Raw genomic sequence first — 24,466 nt, forward strand, 5'->3', positions numbered from 1 at the left:
ATGATAAAATAAGGGCAGTGCCTAAAACAAAGTTTTACATCCAGTATCAAAAACCCAAAGCAATGTTGTAAAAGATGCTGTTTCTCTGGCACTTCCTGCCATTGTCCTGTGTGATTAAAAGGCATACACAAAGGATCAGCCTGATATGCAGGGGCTGACTGAGAAGCAACAGGAGGCTGGGAAAACAGAGCACTGGCCAGTTGCCTAGGGTGAGGACAGAAGGAAAGGAGGAAATGACTTATAACAAAACAGCTCAATTTGTGCAAAAGACACCTGCTCTCAAATGGCAAAGAGCTCATCCAGCTGTCCAGATGGTATTTTAAGTAACAGCACAAAAACCATAAACTCAAAAAAAAAATTAAATACAAATAACATAATTTAAAATTTCATAGAGAAAAATAAAGGAATAGTGAAGAAAATGATTTTTTACAAGACTAATGAGAGGAATCAGGCCTACCAATATTAAAAATTATAATAAAGCCTTGATTTTAAAAAAGTATGGTACTGGTATGTAAGAACGCCCAAAAAAGAACGCCCAGAAAAAGGCCCAAATGTTGGGTGGGCCAAAAAGTTCGTTCAGGTCCTGCCATAATATGATGATATGGGAAAACCTGAAGGAACTATTTTTGGGGGCCAGCCCAATATATATGATTGCAAACCTCACTTTGCATAACTACCAGTAGTGGTTTCAGATACATACTGACCTTCACACTTATAGGACCTAATAAACTACAGCATGAAGCCAGGTTCACTTAACTTTGTAGGATACAGGACAGGAAACACAGTCTGCCGGAACTGCAGCTCCAGGAGTGCCGCCTTCAGCAGTGATCCTTACAGAAATCCAGAAGCCAACTTCCAGCCACCACAAGTGAGCTTCGTAGGCCATAGGAATCTGTGTCTCAAGAGCCCCTGACTTCCTGGTCCCCACATAAGTCCACCTACATGTACACAGGGCAGCCAAGGTCCCTGCTTTCCAAGAGAAATCTGTGGTCCATAGAAATCTTTCCTATCCACCTGCAGTTCCATTCGAGGATCCTTCTACAACAAGCAATGTTGCCTTGTAACAGAGTTGACATTCCATAGTTATCTTAACCAGGGAAAGAGTGCTACAAGAGGATAAACTCCAGGTCATCTTCCCACTATAGAAGGGTTTTATGCCTGGTAAGCCTTCTAATCAGCAAGGAATAGCTGTGGAATTGTTCAAGTGGCTACTGACGGCCAGTTAGAAAAAAATATTAACTTGAATCCCTACTACACAACTTTGAAATTCCAGAGCTATAAGATTAAAATGTAAATGACAAAACCATACAAATACTAGAAAAGTGGCTCCTGAAATATGGTTCAGAGACAACCCCCACCCCCCCCCCCCACCGGGAGTCACCCAGACAATTTCAGGGGATCTACAAGGTCAAAATTATTTTCCTAATAATACTAAGACCATGTGCATACAGTGGAGTTTTGCAACAGCTACAGAACTTGATATATTGTATGATAAAAGATGTCAATATTTGGATGATCTGCATAACCTGGCTAACCAATATTTTACAAATGACCAATACCAGGTTTCAAAATCATGCACAGGGACTATATACTTTATGGATTCTAACTATGTGGCACTCTGGAAAAGGTAAAACTATGAAGATAATAAAAAAGACCAGTGGTTGCCAGAAATAGAAAGGGAGGAAGGGGAAAGCAGGCAGAGCACAGAAGATTCCTAGGACAGTGAAACTGTTCTGTATGAAACTATGAAGGTAGACACCTGTAGACACATCTGCCAAACCCTAGAATGTACAACACCAAAAGCAACCCAAATGTAAACTACTGACTTTAAGTGATAATGAGGTGTCAATGTAGGGTCATCAATCGTAACAACTGAACCACTTGGGAAAAGAGCTGATAGTGGAAGAAACTAGTCACGCAAAGGAGGCAGGGACTCCTGTACTTTCTGCTCAATTTTGCTATGAATCTAAAACTGCTCAAAAAATAAAAGTCTATTAAAACGATCATGCATGGATAAAGATATTATTTAACCAATGGCTCTTAACTGATACACCACTGGCTCTCAGTGAAAGAATGTAAAAAAGTTACTGATAAGATTTCAGACACCACATTATCAACCTTTAAGAAATTCCCTCTTCATGAATTTTAGAACAGTATCAAAGTAAAATACCCCCAAAATATGAAAAATATAAAAAAGCTTTGAAAACAGTCTCCCTTTTCCACCTATATATCTATGTAAAATCTGATTTTACTTTAGATACTGCAACCAAAATACCTTATCACAAGAGTTTGAATGCAGAAGCAAATGTAAGAATATAGCTGTCACCTACTAAGCCAGACAAGAAAGAGACTTACAAAACTGTAAAACAGTGCCAGTCCTCTCAAATGTCTATTTTGGGGAAACAGCTGTATTTTCATTAAAAAATGTTCTTTATGTTAACACATAATGAGCTTAATATTGCTCTTTTTCAATAAACTAACAAATATTTGAAAACATCTCCATTTTAATGCCTAATATGGTTAAGTCAATACATCTGACCCATATAAACAAAAAAGCTCTTTGAGGGCCTCAATTTTTAAGAATGTAAAGTGTTTCTAAGACCAAAGTATTCATAACTGTTGTATGAGAAGAAAATACAGACTTTTTAACAACCTCAGAGTGAAGGAATTATATATATGGCACAAAAACCAAAAGACATAACAGCAGACACTGATAAATTTAACTACATTAAAATAAACTTCCACATAGAAAAAAAATTCCAGGAGCAGAATCAAAAGACAAACTGTGAAAACATCTGAAATTCATCACATACGTTAGTCTAATTTCTCTAATGTATATGTGGCTCCTATACATTAATACAGAAAGAAGGCTGACTACTCTCCCCCATAAATGAACAAAGATGATACACAAAAACACACAGAAAAGGAAGTCTATATGGCTTTTCAACAAGTAAAAAAAATTCAACTTTTCTCAGGATAAATTTAAATGAAAACATCACCACGATGACTTTTTTTTTAACCTACAACTGGTGATGATCAAAAAGTTCTATAATTATGTTGTCAGGGTCATTCACATATATTGCTGATAGAAGCATAAACTGGTACAACCTCCATGGAGACAAACAATTACCAATGTAATTTTATATCCTGCTTATTGTGACCAACAAGCATTCTCCTATATTATTAAAAATTCCTGGCAGCGGAAAGGGGGAATTGGTCAAAGGTACAAATTTCCAGTTATAAGAGAAATAAGTACTATGGATGTAATGTACCACATGATGACTATAGTGAACACTGCTATATGATACACAGGAAAAGTTGTTATGACAAATCCTAAGGGTTCTCATCACAAGGAGAAATTTTTTTCCCTTTATTTTTTCTCTTTTTAAAAACTGTATCTATATAAGAAGATGGAGATTAGTTGAACCTATTGTGGTAATATTTCACAATATAATTAAACTGAACCATCATGTAGTACGTCTTAAATCTACACAATGACATGTCAATTATCTCTCAGTGAAACAGGCAAAAAAATGGTATATTTTTTAAAAATTCCTCATATGTATCGGAGGTCATTATACTAGTCTACCTTTACTTTTTTGTCTGTTCGTTCTGGCCGTGCCACGCAATTTGCAGGATCTTAGTTCCCTGAGGAGGGACTGAAGCTAGGCCCTCAGCAGTGAAAGTGCAGAGTCTTAACTACTGAACCACCAGGGAATTCCCTGATCTTTACTTAAATGTTTGAAAATTTTCATAATACCATGATTTTTAAAAATTTTGTTCACATCATATCCACTGTTATGAATATAATTAAATGTAATTAACCATTTCCCAGATGTTGGGCCTTCAAGTTATTTTCAGCTAAATTAATAGTCAATAAACACTGCTGCAATCAATAACTCTATTTAGACATTTTGATCCACATTTCATATTTCTTCTTTAGAGGAGATTCCTGAAATTACTCAGCCTATATACATTTAAAGTTAGTGGTATGTTGTATTTTGTATAAGTCATACCAATATATAATCCTAGCAACAGGATACCCATTACAATTAAAATATTGCTAACTCAATAACAAAAAATAGAACTTCACTTCAATGTTAAATATTTTTTCAAATGTTTCTACTACTGTTTTTAGTTTTTCCTGTCATTCAAACTTCTCCTTTATGCCATCTGAAGGTGGCAGAGTTTTACTGTTTCTCTTACTGATCTTTTGAACTCTTGGTAGTTCAAGGAAGTTAATTCTTTCCTTCAGCTTATTATTTCTCTGAAAAAAATTTTCTTATTTAATAAAAACAAGAAAGGATAAAAAAGTAACAATATTATGGTAAGACTTGAGTTAAATAATTATTTAGAAACACTGCATTCTGTTTAACTTGCCTCAGATCCTTGATTTTTAAAAAATTAGTATTGGAATGATTTTTAAATTTTCTTACGTTATTCCTTCCTCTGCTTTTTAGAATAACCTTGCACTTTAGTTTGTATCATAAAAATGCTATGCTTAAGTCAAATTCACTTCATCGTCTACAAACTGTCTCAAAACACACAGAACACAGCACAGAGGTTTGTCGCGTGCATGACTTAGAAATCAAAGGGGAAAACTGAAAGCTAATTCTAACAAAACTCTATTCCCCAAAATAGATTCAAATTGTTCTGTTCTGGAACTCTGAGGGCTGCTTTGTCCAGATTCTGAAGGGCATGCTGATTAGTGTTTATACAAAAGGCTTTAAATAAATCCTTGATGTTTTGTTACTTGAGTGCATTAAGATATTATTTCCCTTTGGGGCCATTTATCAGAAATAAATCGGTCAATTCAAAATAATAAAATAAACATGAATATACATGGATACGTTACCAGGCAAGCTAAAACCCTGTGACTTCACTAGAAGGGAGAAGTAGGTCAGTGTGGTAAGTAAGGCGGAAAGGACTACACAGAGCGAGGGAGGAGGGGCAGAGCGCAGTCATTACCTCCCGCCGAGCCCTTCGATTCGCTCTCTCTCCTTGGGCAGTTCCGGCTTATGGTCCTGCGTCACCTCCACAGCTCGGACAAAATCATCCTTGGGGTCATCCTGAATTCCAAGAACCACCCCTGAGTCGCCCACGTGAGCAACATACATCTTCAAGCCTCGGATGATGACCACACTGGCAGTTGTCCCTGACGTGCTGGGAAGACCTGTCATCGTCTTTGGCCATTCTGCTGTAATAGAAAAGAAAAAATTTTACTTTCAGGTGTACACATAACTACTGTGGCAGAATAAAAACAGCAACTTATGTTGAATTAGCATGTTAAAATCTGAATTAGCACACAAAAATATTTAAGAAACATTTTGAAAGCTATTAAAGAAGAATTTGTGTTAATCCCTTCATTCTTACATTAATAAATTAATTTTATAGATAATGCAATTATATTGTGACCATCAAGGCAATCTTAGGAGAAAAATGTTACATCATAGGTTTAGTAATTCCACGTAAGTCTTAGTCTTTAACCACATTTAGTAGCAAGGATATGTTAAAAGTTTTGATACCATACTGGCAGCAGCTTATCATCTATATTAATTTTTATTCAAAAAGATTTTCAGAAAAAGCTACTTGATTTGTTTTTAAAATAACTCTGCTGAAGATTCATAACCTAATAAATAACATTTACCAAGCACCTACTGGATACCACTTCCTAAGAGCTTTACCTGTGCTAAGAGCTTTACCTGTATACATTATCTCATAACACTAACAATAAGCGAAGATCAGTTCCATTATTTTCATTTTGCAGATGAAGAAACCAAAACTTTGGTTAAGAAATTTGCTCAAAATAACTCAAGTATTTTAAGCAGCACAGATCCCATGTATCTAATTCCAAAACCTACACTGATTATATTCACTATCATTTAAAACTTCTGAAATATTCTATGAAATGAAGTGTTCAGTCGTGCCCAACTCTTCGCAACCCCATGGACTGCAGCCCACCAGACTCATCTGTCCACGGGATTTTCCAAGCAAGGATACTGGAGTGGGTTGCCATTTCCTTCTCCAGGGAATCGTCTCAACCAGGGGATCAAACCCAGGTCTCCTGCACTACAGGCAGATTTTTTATCAACTGAGCTACAAGAATGAAATATTCTGTAACATTAAACAAATTACAGTTCAAGATAGCAAACAAAGTCTGAACACTGACATATTCTCCCCACAAAATCCTACTGAAAGGACAGATTACAAATATTATGAAACACAGAGAAGGGTCATAAGAAAATCTGAGGAATTCCTGAAATTTTAAACAAATGGAATTGTATTGAGGGGGAAAAAATCAGAATGCAAAATTTGTAATTCAACATGAGGAAAAAGCAGTAAGTAAAGAAGGCAGTACATCAGTATTCCCTGTTAAAAGAGTTCCAGAAAAGTTCAAACTCAGAGGCAGCAGCAAAGGCTGAAGTAAGGAATGGATGGTGGAAGCTTGGTAGATTCATTTAAAACGGTGGGAGCCAGGTTAGTGCCTAAACTCCCCACATGGTAAAAGGTGAAACATTTACGTTCCTAAGATGCCAGTACTAACTATAGCGCGTGCGTGCTAAGTCGCTTCAGTCATGTCCAACTCTTTGTGACCCTATGGACTGTAGCCCACCATACTCCTCTGTCCAGGGATTCTCCAGCAAGAATGCTGGAGTGAGTTGATATGCCCTCCTCCGGGGGATCTTCCCAATCCAGGTATCGAACCTGCATCTCTTATGTCTCCTGCATTGGCAGGTGGATTCTTTACCACTAGCACCACCTGGGAAGCCCCAGTACTAACTATAATAATTCTCTTCTTTTTAATTAATTAACTTATTTTAATTGGAGGACAGTTACAATATTGTGATGGTTCTGCCACGCATCAACATGCACCAACCACAGGTATACATGTGTCCTCCCCACCCTGACCGCCCCTCCCCTCTCTCCCCCCACACCCTGTCCTCCTAGCTTGTCCCAGAGCACTGACTTTGGCTGCCCTGCTTCATGCATCAAACTTACACTGGGCATCTATTTTACATGTGGTAATGTGCATGTTTCAAAGCTATTCTCTCAAACCATCCCACCTTTGCCTTCTCCCACTGAGTCTACAAGTTTGTTCTTTACGTCTGTGTCTCCTTTGCTGCCCGGCATGTAGGACCATCGGTACCATCTTCCTAAATTCCATATGTATGCATTAATATACAGCATTTGTCTATCTCTGACTTACTCCATTCTGTGTAACAGGCTCCAGGTTCATCCACCTCATTAGAATTGACTCAAATGTGTTCCTTTTTATAGCTGAGTAATATTCCACTGTGTGTATGTACCACAACTTCCTCATCCACTCATCTGGCGATGGACATCTAGGCTGCTTCCATATCCCAGCTATTGTAAATAGTGCTGCCATGAATATCGGGGTACATGTGTCTCTTTCAATTTTGCTATCTTTTAAGGAAAGTGGTGCATCTGCTGATGGGAACAATAGGATCTCAAAGGGGATGTGGGAGAAGAAATAAATTCCGCCCCCGCCAAGTGGATGGGGTGCCACTCAACTTTTATAGCCATGAACCTCCTCTAATATATCTAGGCTAACTAGTTCTTTTCTTTTCCAAAATTATATATGCCAAAAAGCCATCTCGTGAACCCTACAGTGCATCTCCCCGTCCCACCCCATCGTATAGATGGAATCCATCCTTCAGAGTGACCTGTCACTCACAACAGAGGGCTTCTTGTGGCACAGGAAATAACTGCTGAGGGAAACCAGAACAGCTACCGATATTGATGAAGCTAGAAATTCATGTGCATGTACCACATACACAAGTAAAACCATCTGCAACAGTACAGACACACAGTAAGTATTCAATGAACACTGGTTTGCAGGCTTCTCTGGTGGCTCTGTAGTTAAGAACCTGTCTGCTAATGCAGGAACATGGGTTCGATTCCTGGCCCAGGAAGATCCCAGAGGCCACAGAGCAACTAAACTCTGTGAGCCACAGCTACAAAACCTGTGCTCTGGAGACTGGGAGCCACAGCCTGAAGCCCGAGAGCCTGTGTTCAGACACAGGAGAAGCCACTGCAATGAGAAGCCCTCACTCACCACCACTAGAGAAAAAGTCCGCACAGCTACAAAGACCCAGCAGAGTCAAAAATAAAATAAATAAATAAAATTTAAAAACATTAGTTTTTGTGATTACCATTATGTATTTAAGAAAAAAGCAAACAGCCTGAGACACACCAAGTGGAGTTACCAAAAAAAAAAAAAAGCCCCAAAGAAAACAGTTGTGAGATTGCTGGCATTGATAAAGTTCAATAAGGTCAATGAATATAAATACTTATATAAAATATCAATTCTATTTCTGTAAAATAGAAAAAATTACAAAATATAACTTTAAAAAAAAGATCCCATCCACAGTAACAGCAAAAGGTGTGAAATATCTGGGAACAATGCTAACAAATCTCTAGTAAGACATTTATGGAAAAGCAGTAAACCAGTGAACAAATAAAACAGTCAGCACAGAAACAGATCCATGCATATTTACACACTTGATATATGAACAGTGGAGAAAAGATAGACATGCAATAAATGGAACTGGGACAAAATTTAAAAAATAGTAACTCTGAGTTCCTGATGCCAAACACAAAAAATCAATTCCAGGTACATTAAAGACCTAATACAAGGGACCTCTCTGGTGGCGCAGTGGATAGGAATCTGCCTGCCAATGCAGGGGACACGAGTTCAATTCCTGCTCCTGGAACTGAGTAGGGCAACTAACCCCATGCTCCACAGCTCCTGAGGCTGCAGGCCCTAGAGCCCGTGCTCAGAACCCACCACAATGAGAAGCCTGCACACTGCAACTAGAGAGTAGCCCCTGCTCGCTGCAACTAGAGAAAGCCTGCGTGCAGCAATGAAGGCCCAGCAAAGCCAAAATAATATTTTAAAAAAGACCTAACATGAAAAGCAAAGCTTAAAATGCTCAGAAAATGCACAAAACAGTACATTCATGATCTCAAGGTAAAGAAGGATTTCCTAGACAAAAAATGGATTAGCCATATAAAATGATTGTGAAGTTGTACTACCACCAAGAGTTTCTATTCATTAAAAGATACTAGAGTGAAAAGACAACTCACAGAATGGAAGAGGATATATTTGTAACATATATAGGTCAAAGGAATAGTATCCAGAATACATAAAACGCTCCAACAAATCAAATCAATAGGACTACTCAAGAGAAAAACAGATATAGAGCCTAAACAGGCTTTGACAAAGGAGGACATGCAGACAGTCAAAAAGCACGCAGAGATGTTTGGCTTCTTTAATCATCAGGGAAATACAAATTAAAAGCCACAATGAGCTACCACACATAATTATCAGATTGCATAAAGTTTGACAATAGTAAGTTAAGAATGTGGAATAACATGTTCTATCATCAACTACTGGTAGGAGTATGAACTGGTACAACTACTTTAGAAAACATCTTATGCATTATATGGTGAAGGTGAAGATGGGCATACCCTGACTGTTCATTTGGTATACACTAGAAATTAATGCACATGTGCACACAATACCTATGAAGGTTCACAGCAGCACAGTTCATCTGGGCTTAAAATGAGCAACAACTCAAATGTCCTTCAAAATAACAATAGATTACACTACACACCATGGGTAAGAATCTCACAAGAGGCACTAGATAAAAAAATACATACAGCATGATTTTCTTCGGGAAAAAAAAAAAAACTATCATGTTTACAGCCAACAGGCAAAACTATTAAGAAAAATAAGTAAATCACTACAGAACTATAATCACAAAAGTCAAGATCCTGGTTGACCCTTGGGGGAAGCGAGGAATATGAGATCAGAAGGGCCTACTGGGGTGCAGGCTATGTTGTCTTTCTTAACTGGATGGTGTTCATTTGATGATTATTATATTGTACATTTATGTTTTACGGCCTTTTATGTATGCATGCTATATTTTTTTTTTTTTAAGTTAAAAGAAAAAAAAGTAGCAGGAAAAAGGCATCAATTCTGCAAACACAGATGCCAGGAGACAGCTCTATAGACCATGCAGTTTTGCAGTTTGGTTATAGACATCATTCCTTAGAAGCTCAGCCTAGAGTATGGTGTGTGTTTCTTTAGCCCTTCTTTTATGGCTCTAGGTAAAACCTTTCCTTTTTTTTTTTTTAAAGAAACTGGAAAAGAGTCTTTTCTGCAGCTAAATATAATGAGAACGAAGTGAACTCCCAGAAAAAAGAGTTCTTAAGCACATTCAGAAAAACAAAATTTACCTACAGTATACAAGTAATTCAGCTGTTGGCAAAAAGCACCTAAAATGAGCTGAAAAGGGAGGAAAAAAGCTAAAAATAAAAAGGATATTCAAAGAAATTTTAGATGCATGCAATGATCTAAAAATACTGAATAATCCATGCTTTCCCTATTCATTTGAAATGTCACCTTTTATCATATGTTACATCTTGCCTCAGATCTATTTCTAGACTCATCCTACTAATCTATTTATGGTGCTTTTTAATAATTGGGAGTTTAAGTATCCTCCAATTATTTTTCTTTTTCAATATTCTCTGAAGTATTTTTCCATATGAACTTCAGAAGCAACAGCCACCCTGTGGAGGTTCTGATTGAAACTGCAATGACTTATGTATTAAGGAACCTGCCTCTTTATAATGTCTTTCTTAGACTTTCTTGTTTTCTACTTTACATTTTAATCAAAAAACCAAAATGACTTAAAACTAGGAGCATATTAAAAACAGTATCAGATAGTATATGAACTCTGATTTAAGCATCCTTTAGAATATGTGCATAAGTCATTAAAACAAAGACTAATAAATTTTATAACACAAAAACGTAAAATTTCTGGATGAAGTAAAGCTATGATAAACATGTATAGAAAGTATATGTTCTTTATAATAAGTTTCAACTTGGGAGTACTTATATACTTAGAGAAGGAAACGGCAACCCACTCCAGTATTCTTGCTTTGAGAATCCCATGGACAGAGGAGCCTGGTGGGCTACAGTCCAGAGGGTCGCAAACAGTCGGACATGACTGAGCGACTACACTTTACACTTTATATACTTATCATGTATTAATACCTATAATATATACTGAGACTCATTTAACTCTCAAGAGGTAGGTGCTACTTTAAGTTTTGACTGCTGGCTTTTAGTTTGTTGCTGCCCCAGGGCTTTCTCCAGCTGTGGTACACGGTCTCATTGCGATGGCTTCTCTTTTTGTGGAGCACGGGCTCTAGGCGTGAAGGCATCAGTAGTTGTCACGTGGGCTTCGCTGCTCCTCAACATGTGGGATTTTCCTGAACCAGTGATCGAACCTGTGTCCCCTGAACTGGCAGGCAGATTCTTTATCCACTGTGTCACCAGGGAAGTCCGAGATAGGTTCTATCTTGATTCCATTTTAAAGATGAGGATACTCAGGCACCAAGAGGTAAGGTCACACAGGCGGTAAATGGAGAAACTGGGATTTAAACCCAAGCAATTCAACAGAGTCCTAATCACTGCACTAAGAGTTTTTACAACATTCTAGTGTCAAAGTAGTACAGAACAGTAAAAGCCTTCAGGAAGCAATTTGAAAGACATGTATCAATAGTCATCAAAAGATAAAACATATTTTTCAACCAAATAATTCAGCTTTCGGAAATTTTTCTTCCTGAGGAAATAATCCAAATGGAGGAAAAGGCTACATTGCTTTTGTCATTGTTGTTTAGTCACTAAGTTGTGTCCAACTCTTCTGCGAGCCCATGGTCTGCAGCCCACCAGGCTCCTCTGTCCATGGGATTCTCCAGGCCAGAATACTGAAGTTGGGTTGCCATTTCCTTCTCCAGGGGATCGTCCCAGACCAGGGATCAAACCCACGCCTCCTGCATTGGCAGGCATACTTTTCCACTGAGGCACCAGGGAAGTCCTTATGTTGCTTTTACTTTAGTCTTTACTTAGAGTATTAAAATACAGTACACACCTGTCTAACACACATTCCCCCTTCTAATACTAGCATCCCAATTTTGTTCTGGAGTTCACAGCCTCCACTGCATGCAGTCTTTAGGAATGGAACTGAAAAACCTGCTTGCTCCTGGCCTAGGTGTAGGCAAATGACCTGTGTCACTCTTTCATATATTTGCATCTTTAGATACAAAGGCATAAAGCCAACTATTGGAGCTGATTCACCCCAGAAACTAAAACCTTTCAATGAGTGTCCACTAGCTCCTATCACCTAGAGCCCCAGAGATACCTGCTTCTGTCCACTGTGAAATCTGGTTTAGCCTTTAGTTTGATTCTGTGAGCTACCTAACATCCTTCTAATAAATCCCCATGTTCTTTTCCCTTCTTATTATAGACTGAGTCACTGTGTTGTTTCCAAAGAATTGTAATACAAAACGAGTACCACAGAGTAGGCGGCAGGCAACTGATTCTCAGAAAAATGTCAATTAGTTATGGAACCAATGAGGGGGTAGAAGACATTGAGTCTCTTGTTCATATAGTTCACTGGTTTCAGACAGTAACCAGTGGTGAGACAGGGCTGAATTTATCAATAAACAGTAAGTGGATAGTCTACAGTGAGCATACTAGCTTAGAATTAGGGTGATAAAACTTCTCTGCAAACACAGATCCAACTCTGGCCTAAGATTCCATGACTGAGAAACAACAAACAATTTGGCATGACTGTTCACGAGCTGAACTGTGTCCTTCCAAAAAAGATATGCTGAAATCCTAATACTCAGTGCCTCAGAACATGATCTTATTCGCAAAGAGGGTCTTTACAGAGACAATCAAGTTCAAATAAGTCATGAGGGCGGGCTCCAATCCAGCAGGACTGGAGTCCTTATAGAAAGGGGAAATATGAACATAGAGTCAGACAAACACACAGAGAAAAGATGTTAAACACATAAGGAAAAGAGTCATTGACTAGAGGGCTGCTTCTACAAGCCAGGGAACGCCAGGAATTCCTGGTAAACATGAAGCTAGAAGAGGTAAAGGATTTCCTCTCAGAGCTTAGAGTATAGAAACGCATGGCCCAGCCAAAACCCTGATTTTGGACCTTGGGCCTCCAGACCTGTGAGACAAGAAACTTCTGTTAAGTCAACCAATTTTTGGTACTTTATTATGGAAGTTCCAGAAAACAAACACAATGATATAAAGGAAACAATTCAAAGATTTAGGGAAATAGGGACTTTAGATTAAATCTATTGTACAAATATGCATCCCACTTATCCACCCCAAGAAAAGTTGAGAAGACTCTCTTCAATTTCAATACTTAAGGAAATAATTAAGTAAACACCAAAACCTTTTTTTTTAATTGAAGTACAGCTGATTTACAATATTGTGTTAGTTTCAGGTATTCAGCAAAGTGGTTCGGTTATACATATTTTTATATACTTTTTTCTTTCTTTTTTGGATACATTGTGTGGCCTGTGGGGTCTGACCAGGAATCAAACCCAGGCCTCTTGCCTTGGGAGCTTGGAGTCTTTGACATTGGACTACCAAAGAAGTTCCTATATATTCTTTTTATTCTTTTCCACTATAGGTTATTACAAGATATTGAATGCATTCACTGTGCTATACAGATATGCTTACTGTTAATCTATTTTATATATGGTACACCAAAATCTTTTAAACACATTTTACTGACTCTTCTCTCTAAGCAAAGGGAAGAGGCTGCAGTGAAAATGCTCCTGATCTCTGCGGGTGGGAAAATCCTGAGATGATGGAGATCAGATGAGAGCAGTTAATTACCCAAAGAAAATCTGGTATGGTTACTTCACTGACAACAGGGGAGAAGAAAAACTGGATCTCCAGAATGGTCTCTCAACAAAAAACAATAAACAAATCAATCTTCCAAGTTTAAAGAATTGTTAGCCATCTTCAAAGTGGTATGTGGCCATTTTCACACGCAGCTAAACACCGAGGAAAAAGATGCCCACAACACTGAGGAACTACTGAACAACAGCTCTAAGATAATAATTCTGAAAAAACTAATAATAATAATAATTCTGGAGCTACAGAATACAGCCACAGTCCACTGATAAATAAGAGCTAAGGCCCATGGAGGTCAGGTTCTAAACAGACTTTCAATCCAGTCTACCTAAGACCCAATGGAATCCCAAACCTACCCCACAGCTTTTGGTCCCCAAATAACCTCAGCCACTAACAGCTTCCTCTCATGGTTCTTCAGTAATTGGTCAGAAAGTCTATTACGGAAGAAAAGGCCAAGTGCAAGACCACCAATAGTACTCTCTTCCAAAATAGCAAGTTAAAAGCATTATCACATCTCTCAAAGAACCACAAAGATTTGTGTCACCATTAAAACATGAGCAGAGGTGATGATCTGACAGTCTGACTACTGCAAAAGCCTGACAGCTCTTAGAAAATGACAGGGGATTATAATCAAATTAATCAAATGGTGATGCCAAATGTTGCTGCAGTTTTGATTTATCCTCTTTACTGAAACAAATAAACACAGCCTTGGTCATCTGGGATGCATCCAACTGCAGGGCTCTGATGAAGCTGCTTCCTAGATTCCTTTTCGGATGGGACACCTGCTTCTTCAGGTTTACTTCCCCGCCCCCTCAGGAATAATCCAAAGAACTTTTTTCTTGAACCAATAGAAAGTCAACTGCCAACAAAATATACCATCACTCCCAAATACTATTATAGTATCTAATTCCTGTGTATAGTATCTAATTCCGGTCTCTCAGTCATGTCCAACTCAGCGACCCCATGGACTGTAGCCCACCAGGCTCCTCTGTCCATGGGATTTCCCAGGCAAGAATACTGAAATGACTTTGCCATTTCCTTTTCCAGGATTCTTCCAGACCCAAGGATCGAACCCAAGTCTCTGTGTTTCCTGCATTACAGGTGGATTCCTTGCGTGGAGGGTGAAATTTGAGGAACAGATTGTAATATAAGCACAGGGGAAGCCCTAATTCCTACACCATCAGAATCAGAAAATTAACATTGATACCATACTACCATCTAATCTATAGATCTCACTCATTTTCATCAACTAGCCTAACAATATGCTTTATAATAAAAGATAAAATTCAGGATCCCTTGTTATATTTGCTTATCATGTATCTTTAGTCACTTCCAACTTGGAACCTCAGTGTTTCCTTGATGCTTTTTAGGAACACTTGGCCAGTCATTTCAAGAATGTCTCAGTTTGGGTTTGTTTCATGTTTCCTCATGTTTGTAACCAGATTATGCATTTTTGGCAGGAACATCACAGAAATATGATCATCTCCCTACAGGCAGTATACTATTTCAACTTGTCCCACGAAAAGTGATGCTACTTTTGAATCACTCAATTAAGGTAGTGTCTGCCAGGTTTCTCTCTATAATCTTTTTCTTTTTGTAATTAATACATTTCACAGGGAGATTATCTGAGACAACATAAATATCCTTTGGAGTGGATTGAATGGTGCCCCCCCCATACCAATAAAAGATATGCCCACACAGAAGCTGTGAATGTGACCTAATTTGGGAAAAGGATCTTTGCAAACGTAATTAGGTTAAAGATCTTAAGAAGCGATCACCCTGGATTAGAGTGGGTCCTAAATCCAAAGACAAGTGTCCTTAAGACAGAAGGGGAGAAGACACAGGCAATATAAAGACAGTGGGGACTGACAAGCCAAGAAATGCCATGAATTCCTGCCAGCCACCAGAACCTAGAAGAGAGGATGAAACAGATTCGCCCTCAGAGCCTCCAAAATGGGATCAACCCTACTGACACCCGGGTTTCAGACTTCTGGCCTCCAGAACCATGAGAGAATAAATTTACGTTGTTTTAAGACATCCAATGTGTGCTAACTGCCCCCCTAGGGAACTAATTATAGCAATTCTGTTCCTCAAAGTTTTACCTACTAGTTTTAGTATCTATTGATGTTTCTTGGCTGAATCAACTATTATGATGGTTACCAAATGAAATTTTCTAGTTCCATCATTCTTTCTACATTCATGAGTGGACTCTTGTAAAGAAAAGCTTTACATCAGCTTTATCCGTAACTGGCAAAAGCTGTGGACAATCCAAATGCCTATCAATGGGTGAGTGGATAAACAAACTGTGGTATATCAAGACAATGGAATACCACTCAGAAGAAAAAAAAGGAATGAACAACTGATACATGCAACATGTGGTAGCAGAGATTATCTAATACTGATGGAAAGTAATGAATGATTAACAGAAATAGAAAAAATTGGTACTTGATAAATATAGCATAAATATAATAGTACATATATAGCAAAAAACTGAAAAATATGAAACTAATGATACAAGCTTAAAATTCCATGATTTAATAAAAGTTTTCTTCAAATTTGGGGAAGATCCTGGTGGCTCAGATGGTAAAGAATCTGCCTGCAATACAGGAGACCCAAGCTCAATCCCTGGATCTGGAAGATGCCCTGGAGAAGAGAACGGCAACCCACTCCAGCATTCTTGCCTGGAGCCTGGTCAGCGGAGCCTGGTGGGCTACAGTCCATTCGGTTGAAAAGAGTGGGACACGACAGAGTGATAAACACTTCCCAGTTCTATCTCGCTTTCTCTTGTTTCCCTTTACCCTTCTGCCCCTCTTCTGCATTTGTCCATCTCTGTTTCTGTCTTTAAATTTAAGATAATGGAAACTACCTGCCAAACACAGAATCAACAATTTAGGTTAAGACCAGTTTCTTCATAATTCATTCCTTTGGCCATATCCTTTTAAGTAAATGCTCTGATTTTCAGTTGAACAAATTAAAAAAATAAAACTTCCCATATTTCATCTTCCTTTACAAATACTGTGGCAAATTTCCTGTAATCACATCAGGGATCACACTTCATTCAAGTGTATGTTGTTACCTTTCTAAAGGTTCTCTTGATAACGTAAGTCAATGAACTATGATTCAAAGGAATAAAAGCTGCATGTTGTTCACTGTCTTCTCTGAACTATCAAAAGGAAAGGGTAATAAGAACATTATTTCAAATGAATAAACCTATAAAGAAGCACACATAAACTTTGAAACATTATTTCTTAGAACACAAGCATAGCACAGGAATAGTAAATCCACACATAGGAATACACATAAATGAAGCATATACTGTAACTTACGATCAAGAAGTAAAAACAATGTGAAAAAAATTTTTAAAAGAATATGTTGGGACTTCCCTGGTAGTCCAATGGATAAGACTCCACGCTCCCAATGCTGGGGGCCTGGGTTCGATCCCTGGTGGGGGAGTTAAAGTCCCACACACTCCAACTAGGCCCGTGCTGCAACTACTGAGTCTGTGTGCTCTAGAGGCCATGAGCCACAGCAAGACCCAGCGCAGCCCAAATAAGTAATTTTCAAAAAGAGGATATGTTGGGAATTCACTAGCAGTCCAGTGACTAGGACTCCAAGCTTCCCACTGCTGGGGGCCCAGGTTCAATCCCTGGTTGAGGAACAAAGATCCCACAAGCCACATGGCATGGCCAAGAAAAACAAGGATATATTCACACTCTCTCTCAGTCTATGCTATATTTATTAAGTCCCTCTGCCTCAAGACAAAAATAAGTCATATAAAAATCTTTAGATAATTCAAGTATTCCTTTGTAAATCTGGCAAGGGTATATAAGCACTTGAACAATGCCAGAGAGGTCAAGCTTAATGGTAATTAAATAAATCAAGAAGGACTTAGGGGACTTCCCAGGCGGTCCAGTGGTTAAGACTCCACCCTCTGCTGCAGGGGGGGTGGAATCCATCCCAGATCGGGACACTAAGATGCCGCTGGTCAGAAGCAGCCAAAAAAAGTAACGGGGTGTGGTGAAGGAAGACAGAGAAGGCATTCTTCAAAAATATAACAAAGCCCTCCCCACCCATTAGTATGGCTATTATTTTTTAAGAAAAGGAAAGTATCAAATGTTGGCAAGAATGGGGACCCTTGGAGAACTGCTAGTGGCAATGGAAAATAGTACACCTGCTGTGAAGACAGTTTGGTGATTCCTCAGAAAGTTAAATACAGAATTACCAAATGACCCAGCCATTCCACTTCCAGGTTTAGATCCCAAAGAACTGAAAACAGAGAATCAAACAGACACTTCTACACTCAAGTTCACAGCACCATTAAAAGATGGAAACAACCCAAATATCAATCGATGAATGGATAAAATGCGGTGTGTGTATACAGTGGAATATCATTCAGCCTTAAAAAGGAAGAAAATTCTGACACGTGCTACAATTTGGACAAACCTTAAAGACATCATGCTAAATGAAATAAAATTCAAAAAGGGCAAATGTTATATGGCTCTGGTTATATGAGATACCTAGAAGAGGTGAATAGCAACTGGAAGTAAAATAGAGGTTTACCAGGGCTGGAGAAGAGGATAATGGGAAGTTACTGTTTAATGAGTACTGAATTTACATTTGGGTAATGGATGAGTTCTGAAAATGTAGAGTGGTAATTGTTGCACAATCCTATGAATATACTTAATGCCACTGAATTATACACCTAAAACTGGCTAAGATGGTAAATCTTATGCATACACATTATAATTTTTAAAGGGGGAAATTTTTTAATTAAAAAAAAAAAAAGGTAAAAACACCAATTTAACCATCACACCCACAGAAATTCAACCAAACTAGCAGCCACTTTGGGCAAGGAATTGCATGGTCAGCCTTAAAACATTAACTATAAGATGTGTAAGGCAGTATCTCTGCTCCAGAAGACCCCAAGATTTAGCTGAGAAACAGACAAAACACAGCACTTATCTCACAATGGTGCGAATCATCTTTACAGGAATTCCACAAGACCAAAACCATTTTCATAATAATTCTGAGTTTATTTGCCCTTTTCACTGTGTTGACATCTGTACTGATGGTTGAAAAGCAGTGGCTAGTAAAACTGCTGTTGCCTTAGCAGGAATCAAGGCAGTGATACCAAAGTGAACTAGTAGTCCCCTATGCACTATAACCAGTGACGTCCCTGGCAGTCCAGTGGTTGACTCTGCACTTTCAATGCAGGGGATTGGATTTGATCTCTAATTGGGAAACTAAAGATTCCACATGCCTCAAAGTCAGAAAAATATAGCCACTCTCTTACAGTTTAAAAAAAGAAAAGGGAGGGCTTCCCTTGTGGCTCAGCTGGTTTAAAAAAAAGGGGGGGGGACCATTTTAACTTATGAATGTCCTTGATGATGCAATAAAAATTAATTTTATTAAACTTCCACACACAAATACATGTCTTTTCAACATTCTGTAAGGCAAGAAGGGAAGGTGCATGAACAGCTTCTGTTGCATAGTATGGCTGTGAAGAGGAAAAGCACTGTGATTGAGTGAATTATGGAAAGAAGTAGCCACAATTTTCACAGACCATCAGTTTTACTTGAAAGACTAATAAAAATGACTTAGTAAGACCTAAGCAGGGAATTCCCTGAGGTCTAGTGGTTAGGGTTCTAGCCTTTCTTTTTATATATATTTATTTATTTGGCTGTTCCAGGTATTATTTAGTTATTCATTCTTCATTGCTCAGTTGGTAAAGAATCAACCTGCAATGCAGGAGACCCCAGTTCAATTCCTGGGTCCAGAAGATCCGCTGGAGAAGGGATAGGCTACCCACACTAGTATTCTGGCCTGGAGAATTCCATGGACTATACAGTCCATGGGGTCGCGAAGAGTTAGACACAACCAAGCGACTTTCACACTTTCACTCCAGGTCTTAGTAGAAGCACGTGGGATTTTTACTCTTCAATGTAGCACACGGAATCTTTTTTAGTCTCCTGAACGCTTAGTTTTTGGCATGTGGAATCTAGTTCCCCAACCAGGGATCAAACCTGGGCCCCGTGCACTGGGAAGGCACTTAGCCACTGGACCACTAGGGAAGTCCCAGGTCTGTGGCCTTTCACTGCTGTGTCCCTGGTCAGGACACCAAGATGCAGCAAGCCAAAAGGCACAGCCAAAAAAAAGAAAGACTTGGGCATTTGGCATACATTTTTTTCAAAATGAAGTTTTTCAAGAAAAACTGACAGTATTTGTTGCCAGCGATAAACTTCGAACTGCTGCTTAAAACCTCATATTTATTTGGCTGAGTTGGGTGTTAGTTGCAACACTCAGGATCTTTATTGCATCACGTGGGATCTTTCCTCATGGTGCATGTACTCTCTAGTTGTAGCATGCAGGCTCACTGCTTACAGGCCCGTGGGCTCAGTTGCTCTGAAGCAAATGGGATCTTAGTTCCCCAACCAGGGATGGAATCTCAGTCCCCTGCATTGCAAAGCAGATTCATAACCACTGGACCAGCAGGGAAGTCCCCAAACCTCACAGTTTAGAATATGTGTATCCACTACCTTGTAGTGATGACAATAAACTTGATAACTTCCCAAGCTTAAGACTTTTCTGATGAGATCAGTGATATTACCAAATGTGGGTACTTTAATATTGTATAATGAAATGCATCAATACTTGGAAGATCTACATAATCCAGTGAACCATTATTTTCCAAATGACTCATGTGCCATGCCACAAGAACACATGTGGGTAAAAGGCTGATTCAAAGTGCAAGAGAAACCAATGGCTCTTACTGTTAAAATAGAAAAGTTCATTGATGATGTTTCAGATTCCACTTTGACTAATCTTAAGAAACTACCACTTTGGGGTGGAATATCCACAATTATCTGAAAAGACAAACTATTCCTCCCTTTTTCTACTACATGTGTGTGAGACTGCCTTTCCTTTACATACTTCACTAACCAAAACAGACTGAATGTAGAGGCAGATACAGGAATATTATTTTTTTAGACCAAAAAAAAATTTTATTAGGATATCAAAAACATAGTCCATATAAAGCAACGTGATAAATTTGATTTAACCAAAATTAAAAATTTCTCTTTAAAAAACAATGCTAAAATAATGAAAAGACAAGCTGCAGACTGGGAGAAAGTGTTTTCGAATTGTATATCTAATTAATGTCTTGTATCCAGAATATATTAAGATCTCTCAAAACTCAAAGAAACAAAAAATGGGCAAAAGATTAGAATATTTATTTCAATATTTCTTATTTTAGGGGGAAAAGTGATTTTTCACTTTAAAATGTCAATACACAATAAGCTTATTTTTAAGAGATTAAATTTCATTAATTTCTCAGTTTTGGGTTTGTGTGGTTTTTTTTAAGATTTATTTATTTGTTTTTTAGCTGTGGTGGGTCTCCATTGCCGCATGCGGGCTTTCTCTAGTTGCAGCGACAGGGGGTTACTCTTAACACTGCAGTTCTTGGGTTTCTCATTGCAGCGGCTTCTCTTGCTGCAGAGCCTGGGCTCTAGGCATCCAGGCTGTAGCCGTTGCAGCGCAGGGCTCAGGTAGTTATGGCTCCCAGGCTTAGTTGTTGCATGGCATTTGGGATCTTCCCAGACCAGGGATGGAACTGGCATCCCTTGCAGATTCTTAACCACTGGCACACCAGGGAAGCTCCTAAATTTCTCAGTTTTAACTTCTCACACAGTAAAATATGATAAATGTAGCCCACATAAACAAAAGCTGCTTAGAACCCTGAATCATGTGAGTACAAAGCGTTCTGATAGCAAAAAGTTTGAGAACCACTACTATAATCTGACACACAGGAAGACTGTGTTTGTCAAGACTTCCATACATGTAGCCTACTCTTTTTTTCTTCAAGTTTCGATGATGGAGTATAAGGTTAACTGTGGGTACAAAGTAAGCTTTAACACTTGGTGTATAAATCTTGGTTCAAAAAGTACATATATGTCAAAAGACATACACATTCACATTTAACAGCAGGATTTCTGCTTTATTAAAAAAATGTTCAAGTAACAGGGCTTATATTTTATCCTTTCAGTGGAAACACATGGCAAATTTATGTTGCTCCAAGTGTAAGGCAAAATACACAGGACTCTAAATATTCTCTGTGTCTAATTTTCCTCTATCTTGTCTTGCTGTCCACTCCCACTTGCCCTGCAAGCAATGAAATGACAAATTTCTGGAATATGCTGCTGGTGCTTTCAGCTGTGCTCTGCCTACACAAAAACAAAACAAATCCATAATAGGGGCCTCTGGGATTGGATGAAACAGCCTCCCACAGGCAGACTGGAGGTTCTATGAGTCAATCAAATAATTCTTGGCAGAAATCCAGGCAAATAGAAAACAGACTTTGAAAGAAGCTAGTCTACAACTCTATGACAATACCTTTTAAAAATGTTCTGTATTTGATTAACCTTTACACTCTTCTTTATGTCTCTGTCCCTCTGCTGAAAATAAAGCAACATTATGCTACCTTAAACAAGAGGACTTTCTTAAATAACAGAAGCGGTATTGTGTTTTCTCTAAAAAAAGATTCAAGCCATTCATTCACAGCAAAGCCTAAGCACCTACAACTCTGTATGATAACATAGGTTGGGTACAGAAACATCGGCTGCTTTAGAACACATTCAAAGCTTCGATGGAACTACAACTACATCGAATTTTTAGAAATTAGGGTCTCCAACTCCTTTTGGCACATCAATAATTCTTTATCTCTTCCTACTTTGATGGGTATCTACAATTTACAAGCACTTTTACGTGGACACTGTTCAGAACTCTCTGACATCAATTAGCTAAGGCAAGTACCAAAGGGTTAAAAAAAAGGGTGGGGGGCACTTTTGAAAAGCCCTAAGCTGAATTTAACACATCCCGGTAACGGGGCCAGTTTAAGTGGTAAGAACCCATTCTGCGCTTTTGCTTTTCATAAGCAGTACAAGCGTAAAGATTCTAGAAACATTTCATGACCACCATACCGAATTCCTTTCCAAGACTAAGTCGCTGGATGACAACTTTTTAGCCTCTCTACTATAGCCAACAGCTTACTCCAACTACCAGTCACCCGGGCTCAATTTTGGAGGCCTGTCACCGCCGGTAGGAGGCCACCGATAGGAACAAGCCCTTCAAAGGCAAAATTATGACAGATTCGAAGGAGACACTTTTTTTTTTTTTTTTTTTGCCATCTCCCGCTTCCTTCGCGCGTCTTGGGTAGCAACACGTCTTCAGTGCATCTTTTGGCCAAAATCTGGCGCCAGGTTTCAAACACGCTCTCCGGCTGGCTGCCACCAGAGTGGAGTAGCGAAGGGAGGAGGGGACGGCTGCCCACCGATCCTGGCCGGGGGGCGGGGAGCGGTGGAAATAAAGCGAGGGACTTCGGAAAGGAGACCTCAACCCCCTCCTTCCGAAAAGCCACTTTCGTTTGCCCGGAGCCCCCCATCCTGGAAAGCGCGCTGAGAGACCCAGGAGTTTTCCCTCCCGTCAATGGACAGACAGAGCGCCCTCGGTGGCCGGGGGTTGGGGGACTCGCGGGGCCGGCGCGACAGAAAGCCCCGAACTGCTGGGAGAAGAGGAGGGGGGCGGTCGCAGCAAGCCGGGGAACTCACCCAGCTTCTTCCACATGGCGAGATGACAGGCGAGGAAGCCTTTGCGGATGGCGGCGCACACCTTCGCCGGCTCGGACGACGTGAAGCCCCTCTGCTTCTTGATAAAACCCCACAGGTGCTCACGGGCGAACTGCGCCGCCTCCCGCCCGCCGTGCCCGTCGCACACGGCGAAGAAGGCCACCGAGGAGCGGCGGCGGCAGCAGCGGCCGGGAGCCGGCGAGGCCCCGGCGTCCGGCGGCGCCGCGGGAGCCTCCCGGGCGGCCCCGGCGCCGCCTCTCCCCGACACTTCGCCGCCGGCCGGGGGCGGCGGTGACCGCGGCGGAGGCGGCGGCCGCGAGGGCGATCGCCGCAGCGAGGGTTCTTCTTCGGCCGCCGGCTCGGGCTCCACCACGATCTGAGTAACGTCCTCCATGTACTTCCTCCCGCCCTGGTCGGAGAAGACGCTCACTCCCAGCGAGTACAGCCCCGCCATGGCCGGCTGGCCGCGATCCCGCCGGTCCCGCGCGGCCCGCCGAGTCCCCGCGGCGGGAGGCACCCTCGGCGCTCGCCAGCCAACTATTGTTTATCTCCGACGAGGCCGAGCCGGGGGAGGGGGCGGTCCCGGAGGGCGGAGGTTGGGGGGGGGCGCGCGCGATGTCGGGACTTGTCCGCGAGAGCTGGGCCCGAAAGCCGGGGGCGGACGGAGCCCAGCCGCTGCGCCTGCGCAGTAGGCCTCCCCCGCCGCCCGCCCGCGCCCACCACACAAATCCGACGTTCTCGCCGGCTGACGTCATTCGGCTCTCCGGAGCCGGCCAATCCGGAGTCGAGTTGGCGCGCGCGCCCGCCCTCCGCCCCCAAGCCTCGCTCCTCCCTACAACGGCCGCGCTCCTCCCTTTTGACCCGCGCGGGCGCTGGGCCCGCGCCCTACCCGCCCGGCGTTCGCTTCGCCACAGCTGGCGGTTTTCGCCCTCCGGCTTTTTCGGCGGGTGCTAAAACGCTTTATCTGCTAGTCTGCTGTCACCTTTTGGCTCAACCCCCGGGGTCACGATGCTTGCGGCCGCCCAGGGCGTGCCGCTGCTTGCCTTGCGGGGAAAGCCGTGTGGGCTCGGGCCTCCAGCGAGCCCGGAAA

General features: G+C 40.6%; 1 protein-coding gene across 3 annotated transcripts in view; it reads right to left on the reverse strand.

Moving 5' to 3' along the window:
• PPM1D (protein phosphatase, Mg2+/Mn2+ dependent 1D) overlaps window positions 1–24,076 on the reverse strand; it is a 57,190-nt gene extending 33,114 nt beyond the window's left edge. The window contains exons 1-2 of one of the 3 annotated variants that reach the window (XM_043902900.1): window positions 23,359–24,076; window positions 4,969–5,197 (exon numbers count right to left, since the gene is read on the reverse strand). In XM_043902900.1, the coding sequence (XP_043758835.1) occupies window positions 4,969–5,197; window positions 23,359–23,830 (701 nt within the window). In that variant the 5' untranslated portion in view covers window positions 23,831–24,076. The remainder of the gene's footprint in view (window positions 1–4,968; window positions 5,198–23,358) is intronic. The other 2 variants (XM_043902902.1, XM_043902903.1) reach the window with 2 other exon arrangements.
• Window positions 24,077–24,466: the final 390 nt, after the last annotated feature.

The sequence above is a fragment of the Cervus elaphus genome, chromosome 5, assembly GCF_910594005.1.
Source record: "Cervus elaphus chromosome 5, mCerEla1.1, whole genome shotgun sequence".
Classification (NCBI taxonomy): domain Eukaryota; kingdom Metazoa; phylum Chordata; class Mammalia; order Artiodactyla; family Cervidae; genus Cervus; species Cervus elaphus.